General features: G+C 44.3%; 1 protein-coding gene and 1 pseudogene across 2 annotated transcripts in view; one reads left to right on the top strand and one right to left on the bottom strand.

The window, feature by feature from the left end:
- The window catches only part of LOC148453577 (uncharacterized), a 63,957-nt gene extending 48,262 nt beyond the window's left edge, over positions 1–15,695 (bottom strand). The window contains 7 exon segments of the mRNA XM_088461962.1: positions 8,346–8,354; positions 9,984–11,642; positions 13,312–13,756; positions 13,910–14,007; positions 14,128–14,206; positions 14,397–14,588; positions 15,609–15,695. Coding sequence (XP_088318088.1) covers positions 8,346–8,354; positions 9,984–11,642; positions 13,312–13,756; positions 13,910–14,007; positions 14,128–14,206; positions 14,397–14,588; positions 15,609–15,686 — 2,560 coding nt within the window. The 5' untranslated portion in view covers positions 15,687–15,695.
- The window catches only part of LOC148453576 (uncharacterized), a 62,496-nt pseudogene that overhangs the window by 18,905 nt on the left and 22,850 nt on the right, over positions 1–20,741 (top strand). The gene's annotated exons all lie outside the window — the stretch shown is intronic.

Here is a 20,741-nt window from a genome sequence, read left to right as displayed (position 1 = left end):
AGGATACTCAGAGATGCAGGTTATTAATGCACAGGCTGCACATTAGGAAAGGCTTTCCTTCTCTTCTGCTAAAATATTGGATGCAGATAAGAAAAGTCATGGCGTAGAAATTTGGCAGCTAGATCTGAAGGAGGAGGGAACCTGGGGATGCATACCATGGACTGTATGGATTGGAATAGAAGAGCATGACTCATGGTAGTGATTGTTGTGAGTTCTGCTGAAGGGTGAGGCTCGGACCAGTTATCCTGAGATGAGAGAATGTACCCACTTCTAATGTCTGACACAAAGACCTCCAGAATTCGGCCACAAACTGTACACCCCGATCAGAGACTATTCCAATGATACAGCCAGAGACAGAGTATATTTATTTAGTTGAGCTGGAGCAGAAGGAAGATCTCAGAGTGGTATGAAATGGGCCATTTTGGATAATGAATCTACTCGGGAACAGATGGTGTATTTGAGGTTGGTAGCTCGGCCCATGGAAATGTGGGACCAGGGAATGCTTGGAATCGGCAGCAGTAGTCACTGTCCTGCTGGAAATTGCCAGGGACATTTGGATTGAAAACACTGGAAATAGGTGACCACAAAGTGCTTGATATCTTAGCATTGTATAACTTTCTCATGACTGAGAATTTGCATCTATTTATACTAATTCTGTGATACTCACCTTCCCCTTCACTATTCCTTCATCACTGACCTTGGCACGTTCTCCACATTCATCCCCACTGTAATCAATGATGAGACTCGCTTCCTATAACACATGATGCTACCTAAATATGTCCTCTCTCATTGCCTCTTATTCCTATGTTACTCTATATATCTATATATAAATCTTATTTTTGATATAATGGTCAACATTCAGTATCATATTTCATGATTAATTATAACTAATAATAAAGATTTACATATTTTATTATTTTGTAATACCTATGGATTTATATATTTTTATCATATATATATATATATATATATATATAGGTATGCAGATGGGAAGTCGGCGGACGAAATCCCGATGGCCGGCTTCCCGACTGCTTTATCCCGGCGAGGGTTAAATGACCGGCGTCTACATCTAGACGCCGGTCATTTTATCCAACGCCGGGAGACCGGCGCCCGGCATCCCGATCGAAGTGATGCCGGGCGTCGCAGCAGATAGCTGTGGGGGGGAGGGTTAGGTTTCGGGCTCCCGGGGGGGGACTTAGATTTAGGCACCCCCCCAGGAGGTTAAGGTTAGGCTAGGGGAGGGTTAGGTACCCCTGGGGGGACTTCAGTTTATGCAGCGGGGAAGGGGGGGTTAGGTTTAGGCACTTAGAGGGGGAATTAGGGTTAGGCACTGGGGGGAAGGTTAGGGTTAGGCACCCCTAAGGAGGGTTAGGGGGTGGAGGTTAGGTTAGTAAATACTTACCTAGGGACGATCACGATTTTCACCCATGTCGGGCAGCCACTGTCGGGACTTGCGTCCGGCGGTAAGTTATACCGATTCCATATATATATATATATATATATATATATATATAATATATATATGACAAGAATCACATAGACTGGGTAAAATCCATCAGTAGCTTTATTGCTCACCACAGTCGGGTTTACAGGACATCGCAGTTTCACAGGCAAGATAATACATAAAGTCTTCCAAACAGCAATGTTTCTTCAGTGGACTCACAGGTCCTGGAACCCTAACACTATAGACAGCAATTTTGGAACCACCCCTATTACAGGGAGTTAGCTAGATAGTCACCGACTATTACATTGAAGGGCAGATATCCTTTATATTTCCTTATATAAATCCCCTTCAATATATACATATTTTTGACCACAGTGTCATAATTTTTGTGTCTGACCCATATTGGGATTAGAGATCGGATATATATAAAACTTTTTTCCTATCTCTTATCAGTCACTCATAACTGGACCTACTGTGGCCCAGATTACATGTTGTGTTTGTTTTGTTTTTTCAGTGTTCACGTATAGATGTTTGTCACATTATTTCATTATTTTAATAGCATACATATTGAAAGCTAAGTTTTATAATATAGTAGTTTGAGTGCCCCACAAAAAGAGAGTATCTTTCTCTTTCTTCTCATATAACACAACTCTCGAGGGTGCACCTCCATAGAGAGACTTCTTGGGATCTGACCCACATAGTATACTTATTTTGGAATACATCTACTATACAAGTGATTCAGTAGTCCCACCAGTGCTTAGGATATCCTCATCCCCTTTTCCCTATACAAAGTTGCCCAATTAATTGCCCAGCACTCTTGCTCCGCAGTTGAGTACTTGTGCTCCCTGGGCAGCAATTTCCAGCTAAGGTAGAGGATGGGTTTCTCTTCCCCGTCTACCACTTGGGAAAGGTCTGCCCCCAATCCCGTACCTGAGGCATCTGTCTGCAATATAAACTTCTTAAAGTTATGAGTCTGCAAAACAGGTTCTGCACGCAAGGAGCGCCTTAAATCCTGCCATGCAGCTTCTGCTGCTCTAGACCACGCTATCTTGTCTGTGGACTGTATGGTAAGACACTCAGTTAATGGTGCTGCCCTAGTAGCAAAATCACAAATGAATCTGTGGTAGTAACCCACTAGGCCAAGGAATGTTCTGAGCTGGGATTTACATTTGGGTTTAGGTCATGTGAGGACCACCTCCACCTTACTGGGCTGAGGTTTTACCTGCCCTCTGCCTACAATATTTTGCCCTCACCATTCCAATGGCATACTTCTCAGGATTAGCAGTAAACTCATGTGCCTGTAAAGATTGCAACACTGCTTCTACTCTTGGTAGGTGTGACTCCCAGTCGGGGCTAAAGATTACTCTGTTATCTAGATATGCAGCTGCATATTCCTTGTGAGGTCGCAGCAACCTGTTCATAGCCCTCTAGAGCAGGGGTCTTCAAACTTGGCCCTCCAGATGCTGTGGAACTACACATCCCAGCATGCACTGCACATAGTTTTAACATGCTGTTATATCAAAAAGGTGGCAGTGCATGCTGGGATGTATAGTTCCACAGCAGCTGGAGGGCCAAGTTTGAAGACCCCTGCTCTAGAGGGTTGCCGGAGCCCCATGCAGACCGAACGGCAGCATTTTATACTGAAACAAACCTTCTGGGGTAGAGAAGGCTGTTTTGGCCTTAGCAGCTTCAGTTAAAGGAATCTGCCAATACCCTTTTGTCAAATCTAGGGTGGTGAGATACTGGCTGCTTGCTAAATTCTCCAACAACTCATCCACCAGGGGCATCGGATAGGAATCAAACTGTGACACTTTATTTAATTTGTGAAAATCATTGCAGCATCTTAAAGCACCTGAAGGTTTAGGCCAGTGATTCCCAACCTCTGTCTTTAAGGCACACTAACAGTCCTGGTTTTAGTGATATCCATGATTGTGCACAGATGGTTAAATCAAAATAACTGAGGTACTAATTAAGTCACTTGTGCTCAAGTATGGCTATCCCTAAAACCTGGATTGTTAGTGTGCCTTGAGGACCGTGGTTGGGAACCCCAGGTTTAGGCACTAAAATTATGGGATTATTCCATTTGCTATTTAATTCCTCTCTATATATATATACACACATCCAGATACAAGGAAATACAGAAATATACATTTAAGTCCATTATAGCAATGCTCAACTGATGACAGAGTTGAGCTCCATCGATTCGTTCAAACCACCAGGGTATAGAGGGTTAAATCTTACCACCCCAGAGACTTCCCTACTGCATAGTCTATTAAATGGATGGATAAATGGATTACCCCCTGTAGCTGTCAGTGAGAACATTTCCCTTCCAGTGATTATAAGACAGACGGGATCACTATTATGCTTATGGTAAAAGTGTTGTGTTACACTATGCATAGTACTTCTATTAATGTTCTGACAATGATCCCTAAACCTAGTACATAGGAGTCTGATAGTACATCCCACATAAAAGAGACCCCAATCACATGTGAGCAGATATACAATAAACTGAGAGTCACAGGGCCTGAGGCAGCAAGGATCGCAGTGACTAATACGCACGCAATCGGCTGATGCAGCAAGGATCGCAGTGACTAATATGCACACAATCGGCTGATTGTTGCAAGGATCGCAGTGACTAATACGCACGCAATCGGCTGATTGTTGCGTTCTGTGCATGGGTATACATCACTGCGTGTGCGCAAACTCACCACTGTGATTACACAGCAAGCAAACTGCGATCGCAGACATCACGCAGTCCCATCGCAGAGTGAGTGACAGGAGGTGACATTTGGGGGTGGTGACGGGAGGGGGTGGTTGGCAAATTGCAGGCGTGCCAGTGCGTTTGAACACCGTTACAGGGGCGTGCATAAATTATCCACTGTGATCATGCGCAGCCTCCGCTCTCACTGCGTACAGGAGGTTAGTAATCTCTGAGGAAGGTCTGACCTTGTGCAAGTGTGCGTGAGGCTCCGATGTTACCCGATGTTACTGATGGTTTTGCAGTCTTGCAAAGTGTGTAAGGTTGTCCTTTCAATATGTAATTCTAGGTGCAGAAGGTAAGATGTCTTTCCAGATGTTATCCTGTTCTAATACTCTATAATTTCTTAGTATAATGTCTCTAATCTCTGGGAAACCGTTATTATATTACACACTAAGGACGAGTCCCTGTTCTGACCCTCTTCTGTACATAGATGTTTAGATGACTCCTAAAGCTGGGTACACACCTAAAGATTTTCTGTCCAACCATCCAACTAGTTGATTGGTTGGAATGAAAGTCCGGTAAGGCATGAAAGCAAATGACAATCAGCAATTTGCTCCCAAATGCCGGAAAATGGACAAAAACTGTTGTTTAAACAAATTGTTTAGATCAAACATTTAGCAAACTTGTCTGACGCCATTTTCATCTGTTTTCTGGCATTTAGGAGCAAATCGCTGATTATCAGTTACTCCCATACGTTACCAGATTCTCATTCCCACCAATCAACTAGTTGGATGGTTGGACAGATAATCTTTACGTGTGTGTGCAGCATTAGGCATAAGCAGTTTTTGTCTATCCATTAAATGGACCTCTGTATATGCCAGTTCTAATAAAGTTTCTGGATAACACCATTGTTTGAAAGTATGGAGCATATCTCTAGCTTGTCTTGAAAACATCTCTATGCGGATACAATTGCGTCAAAGGCGCATAAACTGGCCCTTTGGAATCCATCTTTTGTTAATTTCAATGCTAGTATTTTTGTTATTATATTCTATGTATATGTTGATTGTGTGAGAGCCTGCTGTGAGCGTAACTATGAGAGAACGTGCTGTGTGACTGTGTGTGAGAGCCTGCTGTGAGCGTGACTATGAGAGAGCCTGCTGTGTGACTGTGTGAGAGCCTGCTGTGAGCGTGACTATGAGGAACCTGCTGTGAGCGTGACTGAGAGAGCCTGCTGTGAGTGTGTGACTGTGAGAGAGCCTGCTGTGAGCGTGACTATGAGAGAGCCTGCTGTGTGACTGTGTGAGAGCCTGCTGTGAGCGTGACTATGAGAGAACCTGCTGTGAGCGTGACTACGAGAGCCTGCTGTGTGACTGTGAGAACCTGCTGTGAGTGTGACTGTGGGAGAGAGCCTGCTGTGAGCGTGTGACTGTGGGAGAGCCTGCTGTGAGTGTGACTATGAGAGATCCTGCTGTGTGACTGTGTCAGGGCCTGCTGTGAGTGTGACTGTGTGAGAACCTGCTGTGTGTGACTGAGAGAGCCTGCTGTGAGCGTGACTATGAGAGCCTACTGTGTGAGAGCCTGCTGTGAGCGTGACTATGAGAGAACCTGCTGTGAGTGACTATGAGAGCCTGCTGTGAGCGTGACTATGAGAGAACCTGCTGTGAGTGACTATGAGAGCCTGCTGTGAGCGTGACTATGAGAGAACCTGCTGTGAGCGTGACTATGAGAGCCTGCTGTGAGCGTGACTATGAGAGAGCCTGCTGTGTGACTGTGAAAGCCTGCTGTGAGCATGACTATGAGAGCCTGCTGTGACTGTGTGAGAGCCTGCTGTGAGCGTGACTATGAGAGAACCTGCTGTGAGTGTGACTATGAGAGAGCCTGCTGTGAGCGTGACTATGAGAGCCTGCTGTGTGACTATGAGAGAGCCTGCTGTGAGTGTATGACTGTGGGAGAGAGCCTGCTGTGAGTGTGTGAGAGCCTGCTGTGTGACTGTGAGAACCTGCTGTGAGTGTGACTGTGGGAGAGAGCCTGCTGTGAGCGTGACTGAGAGCCTGCTGTGAGCGTGACTATGAGAGCCTGCTGTGTAACTATGAGAGAGCCTGTTGTGAGTGTGTGACTGTGGGAGAGAGCCTGCTGTGACTGTGTGAGAGCCTGCTGTGAGTGTGTGACTGTGGGAGAGCCTGCTGTGTGACTGTGTGAGAGCCTGCAGTGAGCATGACCATGAGAGAGCCTGCTGTGACTATGAGAACCTGCTGTGTTTTGTATTCAGAGTAAGGAAGGGAATTGGGTACAGCGGTTATCCTGAATAGTTAATACACTGATTACTCTGTGCAGTTAGTACTTTCTCCTTTGCTAATATATCATTACTACTGGTTAGAGTTAGATTGGATACACTTCTCAGTACGTTCCCAGTATGTACTCACCAGCCTCACGGCCTCTAGATCTCCCCGTAATTTCTATCTACAGTTAATAAGATCCTGATGGGGACACTATTAGTTGGAGTCAGTGACACCGTCACCTCTCAGGCAGGAGAGCTGCAGCAGCCATGTTGGGAGGCAGATACACGGCTGTGCCCAGGTGTGAAGTCACATGACCGCTGGGACACGGAAGCCGCTGCAGCCATCAGGAGCAGGTGAGTAGCTGCTGGGCCACCAGGGAGAATATGGCGACATTCTACAGCTCTACATGACGACTATCAGCATGGCTAATGTCATCATTCTCATGTCAGCATTATACATGTTGCCAGATCACACCATCGATGGCTTGGTTCCAGTGTTCGATGATTTACCCCAACAAGGCTGAGGTTCCAATGTTTCCTCACTATTGACATATTAGTTCTGATGTTGCCTCACTGTGACTGACTCCTGTGGCCTGGCCATCACCCACTTACTCCAGAGACTCTTCCACCAGACACACAGCTTGGGCAGTGGCCAGGTGTCTATGATATCACAGTAATACTCAGTATGTCACTACAGAGCAGCTCTGCCTGGCAATGATGGAGGGCACTGCTGATTGGCTAAGCCCAGAGTCTGTTAGGGCAGTCACATGGGTGTCACAGGAGACAGGCAGGTGTTTATGATTCCAGCAACAATTCCCAGCATCCTCCTCCTCAGACCAAAGCTGGGGAATGTGCAGAGGGGCATGTACATTAGTCCATGTATAAGGGGGAACTGTCCTATTATATCTATATGACTGACATAGACCAGACACATTACTGACATAGGGAGATGCTGTGACCCATCAGATAGGCTTATACACAGGTCCTTGTACCCATTACATGATTCCTAATATGGGCTGTCATTCAGATACCGGTGGTCAGAATCCCAATGCCTGGAGGTAAGTACTCTAATCCCTCCCCTCACCTTAACCCTAATTCTCCGCCCCCTTCCCCCCACATCTCAATACAATACACTAAATTATAACTTTTTATTATTATTACTAAACAGCAATGAGGCAGAAATGTCTACATCAAAATCATTTTATTGCAAGACTACAAGAATATAGTTTCCTTCTATAGTATCACTTGGGGGTAAATTTAGAGTTTTTAGAAGTGAGTTTTAAAAGTGATGTTGCCCATAGCAACCAATCAGATTCTATCTATTATCTTCTAGAAGGTGCTGGTTAAATGTTAAGTAGAACCTGATTGGCTGCTATGGGCAACATCACTTTTAAAACTCACTTCTAAAAACTCTCACTTTAGTAAATTTACCCCTAGGAATGCTATAACTAGTATGGACTTGACCGCCAGCACCCAAGCAGGTATAATAATACTTGGTTTAGGCTGCCTCTCGTGTGAAAGGGATAGGAGTCTGATACATCATCCAGTTCACCCTTGGCTGACGATCTGTTAGACAGCAGTGCAGGCTGGGAAGTAACCACAGGGCGTTTATTACGCCATCTTGTGTTTCTTAGAATCGTTGTGGAAATATCAAGCAGCGCTATACTGGTCCTAACTGGTGCTAAGATTAGCTGCAGGGACCCATTATCAGCGTATGCAACATACAGTTCCATCTAACATATTACATCGAGCAGCGTGCACCAGTATGTGACCAATCCTAGGCACACCTGTATTAGAGCAGATTGTAAAGAAAAGGGATAGATATACACTGACAGGTGAGAGAAAAAGCAGTCAGCACTAGCAAGTCACATACAATGCAGAAATATATATTAATATTACACATAATATACTGCACATGGCACTACATTCAACTGCCCAGATTCAGTGTCTGGGAAGGCTATAGCGCTGTGTACACTGACTGAATGGTAAGGTACGCAGGGGGACTGGACCAACTGCAGTCCTAGGAGATCTGCTGCACCATAGTAAAATGGCCGTCGGAGACCTCAGAAGCATGGCCCACGGAGGAAGCAGCTCAGGGATGCCAGACCTTGTGCTGGAAAGGCGCGCTGAGCTAAGCCACTGAAAAGGGAAGGCTGCCTCCCCTGGCCGGCTATTAACCCCCAAGATGCTGGTTGCTGCTGCTGATGGTTAAGTCCCTGGTGGTCTAGCGGACACGCGGGGTATGGGAGGGCCCACCACCACTGCCAGCACCTCCGGTCTGTCCCCAAATACAATAGACTGCAGAAAAGCGCAGATCACCGCAAGTGGTGACCCGTGACCTTACCTGCTCCCCGTTGATCCGGCCGCAGTCCCGGGCACCGCAGAGTCTGGCTAGCACAGACTCTGGGGTCCCCAGATCTGCACTGGCGTCGCAGCGCCAGCAGGGTGATGGAGCGGCAGCGTGGACATCCTATGGACAGTCCGAAGCTGCCACTCATATGAGTTTAAAATATTTTATTTATTTTTGGACACTTCTAATTAAAAGTAGCTTAGGGGCTGCTAATCAGCCCACCCCCCCTGGGATAACTGTGACCCGACTCCAGCCGGGCACCTACTCAAACTGAGGTGCCTCTGGCTTGGGGGAGGGATTATAGGGAGTGGACCCAGTGCATCCTGGGAACTGAAAGCTTTAATTGCATGCTGCCTGGATTTGGTTCCCAACCTATACCCCAAGGTCAACCCTGTGGACCCCCTATGGACCCTGAAGAAGAAAATGTGGTAAAACCTGTCCTGTAATAGCGGAGTTTGGGAAACTCTGATCTGAGAGAATGAGGAACCTGTTGGAGCCCTATGTTGGTGACGTCCATGTGGATATATTATATTGTATTATATTAGTATATAAAAGCTGATTCAGCAGTGGATGCATTGCCGAAATCTATACAGATTGATTGTTTGCGCAGTGATCACATTGTGATTACGGATACACAGAGGAATACATCATATAGTGAGTGGCAGGGTGACAGCGTTTGGGGGAGGTAACAGGGGGGTGGACAGAAAACTGCAGGTGTGTGTGTCCGTGCGATCGCCATGTCATGGGCATGTCTGTCCATGTGATCGCCATCTCATGGGCATGTATAAATTACCCATAGTGATGGCAGCTGCAGCATGAGACCTCTGCGTGTCAGGAGAGCAGCAGTGTTTGTGGCTGGTCAGACCTGATGTAAATGCTGTGTGACTGATGTGCGGCAATGGTACCGATGATTACACATGAGGGCGACATTGAAGGATAATGAGAAGGCAGCAGTGGGCGTGGTTATGGCGGCTGTGCCTCAGTATTAGCATATATTAGCACCTGTGATCTGCAAGAGACTGTAGCTGCATTTGCTTCCACTGCTGAATCAGGCCTATAGTGTGATAATGCAAATGTCATTTATCCTTCATAAAGCAGGGACAGCAATCTAGGCTAACATTGTATTTATGCTTGTTCTGATAATTCCCAATGATATTACAGTACTGCAAATACGGCTGCAATTTCTATATATCTCTAGCCGCTCATACACATTGTTTTTGTCCTGTGTGACGTTTCTGATGACTAAAAAGAGATTTCTGTGTAAAACATTTCCCACACTCAGGACATGGAAATGGTTTCTCACCTGTGTGACTTCTCTGATGTGTAACAAGATTTGATTTATTTGTAAAACATTTCCCACAGTCAGAGCATGGAAATGGTTTCTCATCCATGTGAGTTCTCTTATGAGAAGCAAGTACTGAATGAAGTGTAAAGCATTTCCCACACTCAGAGCATGAAAATGGTTTCTCACCTGTGTGACTTCTCTGATGTGTAACAAGATGTGATTTCCTTGTAAAATATTTCCCACATTCAGAGCATGGAAATGGTTTCTCACCTGTGTGAGTTTTCTGATGTGTAACAAGAGCTGATTTGTGTGTAAAACATTTCCCACATTCAGAACATGAAAATGGTTTCTCACCTGTGTGAATTTTCTGATGTGTAACTAGATCTGATTTCCATGTTAAACATTTTCCACAATGGGAACATGAAAATGGCCTCTCACCTGTGTGACGTCTCTGATGTGTAACAAGAGCAAATTTCCTTGTAAAACATTTTCCACACTCAGAGCATGAAAATGGCCTCTCATCTGTGTGACGTCTCTGATGTGTAACAAGGGCAAATTTCTCTGTAAAACATTTTCCACACTCAGAGCATGAAAATGGCCTCTCATCTGTGTGAGTTCTCTTATGAGAAGCAAGTTTTGAATGACATGTAAAACATTTCCCACACTCAGGACATGAAAATGGCCTCTCACCTGTGTGAGTTCTCTGATGTGTAACTAGATCTGATTTCTGTGTAAAACATTTCCCACATTCATAACATGAAAATGGTTTCTCACCTGTGTGAATTCTCTGATGTGTAACAAGAGCTGATTTGTGTGTAAAACATTTCCCACATTCATAACATGAAAATGGTTTCTCACCTGTGTGAATTCTCTGATGTGTAACAAGATTTATTTTATGTGTAAAACATTTCCCACACTCAGAGCATGGAAATGGTTTCTCACCTGTGTGAGTTCTCTGATGTTTAACAAGAGCTGATTTCCGTGTAAAACATTTCCCACACTCAGAACATGAATATGGCCTCTCACCTGTGTGAATCTTTGCGTGTCTAGTAAGATCACTTTTCAGAGTAAAACATTTCCAACATTCAGAACACGGATATGGCCTCTCACCTGTGTGACTTTTCTGATGTACATAGAGTGCTCCTTGCTGTAGATAACATTTCCCACACTCAGAACATGAATACGGTCTCTCACCTGTGTGAATCTTTGTATGTCTAGTAAGAGCTTTTTTCAGTGTAAAACATTTCCCACACTCAGAACACAGAAAAGGTCTCTCAGCTGCGTGAACTCTCTTCTGATGTATAGAAAGACTGATCTGCTTGGTTAAACTTTTCCCACACACAGAACATGACAATGGTTTATCACCTGTTTGATCTGAGCTGTGTGTAACACTCCTGGGCTTTTCAGGGGAACATTCCTCATGCATAGAGGGATCAGATGATATATCTGCACTGTGAGATGCTGGATGTATACTGGGGATAATGGGAGTTTCTCCTGGAGAGTCCTGTGAGAAGTTATCATCAAGGTCACAATCTGGAGATAATATGAGACATCTCCCCGAGTTATTCCTGCTGCTGTGTCCATCTGCTGGGAACAGAGTAATTATATGGGAATTAGCACCCCTGCAGAACTATACCATACTGTGTAACTATAATAAGACGTCCCCGGCTGTACCCAAACATCTCCATACTGTGTAACTATAATTAAGACGTGCCCGGCTGTACCCAAACATCTCCATACTGTGTAACTATAATTAAGACATGCCCGGCTGTACCCAAACATCTCCATACTGTGTAACTATAATTAAGACATGCCCGGCTGTACCCCAACATCTCCATACTGTGTAACTATAATAAGACATTCCCGGCTGTACCCCATCTCCAAACAGTCAGTGACCGTGATTGTGGAAGCTCCAGGAGCAATTCAATTCAGCGCATTGTTAAGTCAGAGAATGCCAGTTCTCAAGACTTAACCTGGGAATTTAGTCGTGAGAGCTAGCATTCTCCAACTAAAGTGCTGGCTGCGAGGCTGTTAGTGCCGCTCTAAGCTGGCAAACAGCCTTGCGGCCGGAACTTTCACCAGATTTCTCCTTGCATCCTCAGAAATATCGCGCTATATTGAATGGCGGCCAATAACCATCATGGATTTGGTGAGATTTTACTTGAGGAAGTATAGGTTGTAGCAGTAACACTGGCCAGAGAGTAATCACTAAAAAATACAAAGGGGGAGAAGTACCAAACCTTAAAGGTTTGTGGAGAAGTTGCCCTTAGCAATGAATCGGCTTCTGTCATTTTACTGACTGTACTTGATAATGATAGTTATAAGTTGATTGACTGCTGTGGGCAATTTCTCCTCTGTATCTCTCTCTAGGGCTTGATATATTTTCCCCAGATTCTCTCTCTTACGACCTGCTATGTCTGATGGATGCAACATCTGGGCTTAAGCCTGGGCTTTCCTGCACTGAAATACCTATATACTACACTGTAATGGTTGTTACACAGAGCAAAAACAGTCACTACTAACAGAGTGCAGAGTGCTTTATACATTATCTCACACCCAGGTCATACTAGCTGCATCCTGCTGTGTCCTCTCTCTCTCCGGATCTCTATCTCAGTTTGTGTAACAGAGTGCAGGCATGGTCTATACGTTATCTCACACACAGGACATACTAGCTGCACCCTGCTGTGTCCTCCCACTCTCTGTATCTCCATCTCAGTATATGTAACAGAGTGCAGGCATGGTCTATACGTTATCTCACACACAGGACATACTAGCTGCACCCTGCTGTGTCCTCCCACTCTCTGTATCTCCATCTCAGTATATGTAACAGAGTGCAGGCATGGTCTATACATTATCTCACACACAGGTCATACTAGCTGCACCCTGCTGTGTCCTCACACTCTCCGGATCTCTATCTCAGTATGGCTAACATAGTGCAGGCATGGTCTATACATTATATCACACACAGGTCATACTAGCTGCATCCTGCTGTGATCTCCATCTCAGTATGTGAGATACACCAGAAAGTGTGGGGAAGAGACTGGTCAGATCTCTGGGCTAGTGACACACAGTGACATGATGTGAGGGGAAGAGTAGTATAATAGGGGCTGATGGCTCCCCACTCCCCAACTGGGCAGATACATTTCCCTCATTAGTTTGTACTGACAGTGAAGGGTGTAGGATAAGATATTGTTGTAGTGACTGAGAAAAAAGAATATGTGACTCTTTTCTATAATAAGTGTTTATTACTCACCTGTGCTGATATCTGTAGGAATTTCCTCCTCCTTACACTTCTGATCACCCCAAACATAAGTCTCTTTTTCTCCCTCTATATCTTCTGCCTTCATATCGGTCACATACGTCTCTTCTTCTCCCTCTATATCTTCTGCCTTCATATCGGTCACATACGTCTCTTCTTCTCCCTCTATATCTTCTGCCTTCATATCGGTCACATACGTCTCTTCTTCTCCCCCTATATCTTCTGCCTTCATATCGGTCACATACGTCTCTTCTTCTCCCTCTATATCTTCTGCCTTCATATCGGTCACATACGTCTCTTCTTCTCCCTCTATATCTTCTGCCTTCATATCGGTCACATACGTCTCTTCTTCTCCCTCTATATCTTCTGCCTTCATATCGGTCACATATGTCTCTTCTTCTCCCTCTATATCTTCTATCTTATTAGTCTGAGCTGCACCCTAAATAGAAATTGTTTTTTTTTCAATAATGTTTGGTTTCAATAACTGAGAATAAACAGTATAATATCAGTGTAAAAGACACACACAGCATCTCTACACATCATATAGTGACAGCCACTTTGGTATGTTGATGAGACCCTAAATCCCACCTACCTGATGCTCCTGTGGGATCCTGTGATTCTCCTCTGTACAATCCTGTGCATAAAGAGGATGTGGTCATCTCACTGGGGTATTTCTGTTACTGGGTCTATCTGTAGGAGACACACAGTGAGTGAGTACATTGTATACATGTGATTATCATGGGATATGTACATATAGGAGGCCCCCCATACCTGCTCTCCCTTGTACAATACATGACAGTCTCCTCTTACCCAGTGATATGAGGGGCTGGTGATTCTGCATCATCACGTCTTTGTACAGACCCCTGTGTTCATCTATATACTCCCCCTCCTGCATGGAGACATAGACAGTGACATCCTGACACCTTATAGGAACCCGACACACACAATGATACAGTCATCACCCAGACACATCCCCTGGTGTTACTGTATAATGTCCCATTCCCAGCAGTCACCTCTCCAGTCATCACCCAGACACATCCCCTGATGTTACTGTATAATGTCCTATTCCCAGCAGTCACCTCTCCAGTCAGTAGCTGAATGATCTTATTGGTGAGTTCCAGGATCTTCTGGTCATTCTCTCTCTCATGTATCAGTGAGTGAGGTGGAGGCACCATGATGGGGCTCTGGGTCCTGCTCAGTCCTCCTGACACAGGGGGATGGCTGCTGGGTGTCTCACAGTCACTGGATGTCTTCTTCACTACTGTATAAGTCTGTGTATTGGAAAAACATCAATGAAAAGGTCACTTAAACTCCACTTTATTAGGCTGTTTATTCAGGTGTTCATTTTACATAATATAAAAGAAAACTCTATTTTACAAACACTTGTCTTGAAACAATCTTCTATATACAGAAAAATATAGTATATAGTATCTCCTGCAGCTCCGACATCTGCATGTCAGTGACAACAACATATTGCGAATACTGTACTAAATACCAACTCTAGTGAGGACTATGGGACTGACAATACAATCCGAGACCGGCTCCCTGCTGCTTGGTTATTACTATAGAAATAAGTTACATCACTTTGACAGTCACAGATCCCCTCACCTCCTCAGTTATGTCCCTGTATTAATACTATAGATATATGTGATGTCACTGTGACACTCCCAGATCCTCTCACTTCCTCAGTCATGTCCCTGTATTATTATTATAGATATAAGTGATGTCACTGTGACACTCCCAGATCCCCTCACCTCCCCAGTCATGTCCCTGTATTATTATTATAGATATAGGTGATGTCACTGTGACACTACCAGATCCTCTCCCCTCCTCAGACATGTCCCTGTATTACTGATATAAGATATGTCCCTGTATTATTACTATAGATATAAGTGATGTCACTGTGACACTCCCAGATCCCCTCACCTCTCCAGTCATGTCCCTGTATTATTACTATAGATATAAGTGATGTCACTGTGACACTCCCAGATCCCCTCACCTCCCCAGTCATGTCCCTGTATTATTACTATAGATATAAGTGATGTCACTGTGACACCCCCAGAGCTTCTCACCTCTCCAGTCATGTCCCTGTATTATTACTATAGATATAAGTGACATCACTGTAACACTCCCAGATCCCCTCACCTCCCCAGTCTTGTCCCTGTATTATTACTATAGATAGAAGTGATATCACTGTGACACCCCCAGATCCTTTCACCTCCCCAGTCATGTCCCTGTATTATTACTATAGATATAAGTGATGTCACTGTGACACTCCCAGGCCCTCTCACCTCTCCAGTCAGCAAGTAGATGATCTCCAGGTTGAGATGTAAGATCCTCTCAGTCCTGTGACTCCTGTCCTTGTTCATCCTCAGTTAATCAGTGAGAATACAGAATGTGTGATGTGTAATAAAGACTCTGGTTCCTCACAGCAGGACTATCTAGGAATAAATAGAATAAATATAATAGACATCACAGAGAACACATTTAACACAGTAAGACATGTAACACTGAGTGACCAGTAAGTCTCCCCTTTCCCCCCAGCCATAGAGCCCTGGTCAGTGTCTGTCAGAGGTTCCTGTGACCCAGCCCCATAAGGCTCCTCAGAGGCCGTCACACAACGCTGTACTGCATAAGGTTACACCAATGTTCCTCTCCTGGCCGGGGGTCTTATTCCTCACAGACACAGATTTGGTGCAATTTGCTCCACATGAATCTGTTACAAACACATGAATTAGGGATTTGGTTTTTTTTTATTTTTGTTTTACATTTATTCCAGAAATGGAGAGAATCTGTGACTATACTGAGGTCATACAGATAACAGGGGTGTGAGTGGAGAGTACACAGGAGAGCAGAAGGGGTGCAGATATGGGGAGAGGGGAAGTAACGTAGGAATACAGAGAACACAACAGGGGGTGTAACAGCTGTACAGAGGTGTCAGGGGACACACAAAGGGTTACACAATACAGAATCCCATCAGTCACTCTGCACAAATGATGAAATGACAAATGACCGCACCTCAGATGTATGTTACATGTGTGACCAGCCTGCCGGCCGTGTGTGTGCAGCGTAGGGTGGGGTGAGACATGTCCTGAGGGATAATCAGTGACACTCTGAGGATCTGGGAACTGTAACAAGAGAAGTTAGAGGAAAAATATTCCTATATGGGGCACTCATGGACTAAAACCATATTATATGACAATAATTTTTCAATCAGTAGAAGGTATTGCCAATCCACAAAACAGAATTAATTTAAAAAATAAACTTTATTGTATTATTCTAAAATAGATAGCAGCGAAATATAACTAATAATAAATAAAATGTGCATTAATGTGAAAATGTAAAATAAATATTAAATAAAAAAAGAAAAGAAAATCAGTTGTGATGACTACTCAAATGGACCGTGTCTCATTTATTGTCTCTCTAAATAACAGATCCCAGTCACTATGTATCAATTTCCAAAGGTGCTTGACTAATAATCTCCTCATGCAATGAGATAAATATCTCTGTGAATTACATTCATCCGGAGATATAGTAAGGTTCTTGAAGTCACATATTACTAATGAAACTCAATTGGGCCCAAAGTAGGCGATTTATTATCTTATTATCAGACAAGACGTGGTCTGCTGGGACTAATGGTATTTCAGAAAAATTCAACCCACCTATACATTTGTTTTTTACCATTAAATAGACCTCTAGGTAGTGTGGGATATTTATTATCCAATAAAGTATGTTTATCTGTGTCACTGTTACCGCAATTAAAGAAGTTTATTATCATGCAATTGATTTATTATCTATCAGTTAAATTATATATATATATATATATAACAGATATTAGTACACACCAACGGGTACTAGTGTCACCTATCTAGTTGTTACCAATATATCTTGTTAGCAAATTAATATATAATAGTTGCAACTGGGTTTTATTCAGATAATAACCATTAACCATACATTGTAGCACCTTCATTCTTATTCAGCAGCCGCATAGATTGCCAAAAAGAGATCAGTCCCAGTGATTGACAGGTCTGATGTCACAGTGTATCATGTACAATGCCACCCATTCAGCTCCTATGGTGCCCCGTGATTTAGTGTTTATAGTAATACCGCTGCAGTCTCATTTACATAGTAGGATGATTCGGGACATCCATCTGAGTACATAGTTTAATTCAGACCATAGCGTATGACACCTCTATGCGGGAAAAGAGATAGTCTATTATCACAACATATCAAGATTAAAATAGCAAGGACACGCTAACAGCGTGTGCCGCGTGTCTCCCGTATATCTCCGGATGAATGTAATTCACAGAGATATTTATCTCATTGCATGAGGAGATTATTAGTCAAGCACCTGTGGAAATTGATACATAGTGAACGTGATCTGTTATTTAAATACATATATATATATTTTTTGAGAGACAATAAATGAGACACGGTCCATTTGAGTAGTCATCACACCTGATTTTATTTTTTATTTTATATTTATTTTCAATTTTCACATTAATGCACATTTTGTTTATTATTATTTCTATTTCGCTGCTATTTTAAGATAATACAATAAAGGTTATGTTTTAAATTAATTCTGTTTTTCTGGATTGGCAATACCTTCTACTGATTGACAAATTATTGTCATATAATATGGTTTTAGGGCTCGATACAATTAGGTGCGAATTGCAAGTAGCGAGTTTATTTCTTTAAACTTGCACACATCACCGCGAAGCGCGCTCCAGAGAATTAGCCAACCTAATTAAAAATGCCTATTCGCACTAGTCGCAGCTGAGGGGTGCGAACTGACTGCCAAATGGACCGTATGGAACTTGAACAAAAAGAGTTAACAGAGGTATGTTATATCATAACTCTTATTTTTTTCTTGAGGTCCATAGGGTCCACAAGTACTACCTTGGAGACATCCTAAAGCAGTTCCCTTAAGGGTGGGGATGCTCCTGCGCAGAAAAGAGAAACCGCCATCCAAAGGAAGCTTCCTGGGAGGCAAAAGTATCAAATGCATAGAATTTGATAAAAGTATTGATAGAAGATCAAGTGGCTGCCTTGCACAGCTGTTCAGCCAAGGTGCCATGTCTAACCACCCACGATGGTCCCACAGACGGAGTAGAATGTGCTGTCACATTGTTCGGGATAGGGAGATCAGGCTGTGTATAGACCTGAGAAATAGCCATACACAGTCAGCAAGCCAAAGTCTGTTTGATGGCCAGCCTCTTTTGTGAAATCCATATAACACAAAGAGCGAATCTGACTTCCTGATGGCGCTGGTACGATCCACGTAAATATGAAGGGCACAAACCACATCCAGGGAAGCTTCACCTATAGACAGGTCTGAAGACTAAAAGCTCGGGACTCCAATTTTCTCATTTATAAGAAAACGGGAAACCATCTCCGGAAATGTAACCCCTGCCTTAGTACGGAGGACAGCTCTATTTTGATGAAAAAAAATCAAATCTGGAGAGCAACATGACAGATATGCCAAGTCAGAAACTCTGTGAGCTGACGAAATAGCGAGAAAAAGTGTCTTCGCTGTCAGCCATCGCAAGTCCATCTTATCCAAGGATTCAAAGGGAGAAGATTGCAGTGCCCTGAGAACCAAAGATAAAACCCACGGTGCCACGGGAGGGAGAAACGGAGGTTGCAGCCGAAGAACCCCCTGCAAGAATGTTCTAACATCCGGCATAGGGGCAATTCTGAGCTGGAACCAAACTGTCAAAGGAGAAACTTGGACTCTCAAGGTAGCCAAGCGAAGACCTAAGTCTAATCCAGCCTGAAGAAAAACATGTACTCTTGATACCTTGAAAACCTTAGGGTCATATTTTCTGTACGAACACCAAAGAAAAAATGAATGCCAACTTCTGTGATAGATGCGGGCGGAAGCAGGCTTCCTTGCCCTCAGCATCATCTGAATCACAGTAGAAAAACCCATGGCCTTTAAGACGGAAGACTCAAGAGCCATGCTGTCAAAGCCAGCCGAGGTAAATCCTGATATAGGCAGGGATCCTGCATTAGCAGATCCAGCCGTAGAGGCAGTGGAAGTGGACTGTCTATGGACAGACATGTCAGATCGGAGAACCAATGCCTCCTGGGCCAGGCAAGGGCTATTAGTATTACCCTGCCACCTTCCTGCTTGAATTTTCAGACGACTCTTGGGAGAAGGGAGAATGGAGGAAACAGGTATGCAAACCTGAAGTGCTACCTCACCGCCAGAGCATCCATGAAGGCGGCTAAGGGGTCCCTTGTTCTGGACCTATAAATGGGGACCTTGTGGTTGTGACATGATACCATGAGATCTATGTCCTGTAATCCCCACCAGGAGTTGAAAGACGTCCGGATAAAGAGCCCATTCTCCGGCGTGTAAGTCCTGGCGACTTAGGAAGTCCGCTTCCCAGTTGAGTATAAATATTGCCCAGATTGCTGGAAGATGGCATTCTGTAGCTCATTCAGACCCACTCACTAGTTGTGTTAGCTCGCACCTAGCGTATGCAAATCCAGCGCATGCCCAGCAACACAGGCGATCACACGGCGAGGCATTAGCATGCCCACTATGTCTTGACGTGCGATCACTTTGTGTGTGCAGATGCCACCAGCCATTCATAAGACACCCACTTGCGCATGTCATCTCCTGGAAGTGCATGAAAACAATGGTACATCAAGCACCATTGGAAGCAATCGCAGCGCTTGAGGTTGACAATACCCTGCCACAAGCACTGTGATCACTTCAGTGTGAAATTCAACCAGGTGACGTGAACAATGACGCTGCCTGTTAATTATGCACGGCTCTGGAGCGGCGTTGAGATGCTCAGGCATGCCTGCGTTCGCACCTCCACTCCCCCGTTTCTAGTGGCCTGCCCATGTTACCATCCATAAACGGAATTCTCCTGTCACTCACTCTGCTGTCTATGCGCATCGCGTGAACGCTTCCCGATCTTTCGCACTGCGATGCATACACATGCGCAGAAAGCAACAATCGGCCAGCTATGAATGAACGCATCCTAGCGAGTGGGTCTGAACCAGCTCATCTGCCCACAATAGAATTTACGCCACTTCCTTCATGGCTGTCGGACTTCGTGTGCCTACCTGATGGTTGATGTAGGCCACTGTTGTCGAATTGTCGGACTGAATCTGGACATGCCTGCCTTGGAGGTCCGGCGCAAGCATGAGCGCTCTTGTGCACTGCATGAAGCTCCAAGATATTTATCGGCAGGTGACTTTCCTGGACCCTCCACCTTCCCTGAAAGGTGTGATGACTTGTCACCGCTCCCCATCCTCACAGACTTGCATGGTGACGAGTACCCAATCCGGGATCCATAACGGATGACCCTTATTTAAATGACTCGTCTCCTTCCACCAAGCGAGGGAGAGCCAAACCTCAGGTGAGATGCAAATCATTTGAGACTTGATCCGATGATACTGACCAT

The sequence above is a fragment of the Taudactylus pleione genome, unplaced genomic scaffold (genome assembly GCF_031769625.1).
Source record: "Taudactylus pleione unplaced genomic scaffold, aTauple2 ptg001127l, whole genome shotgun sequence".
Classification (NCBI taxonomy): domain Eukaryota; kingdom Metazoa; phylum Chordata; class Amphibia; order Anura; family Myobatrachidae; genus Taudactylus; species Taudactylus pleione.
This window is presented reverse-complemented; position numbering and strand designations above follow the sequence as displayed.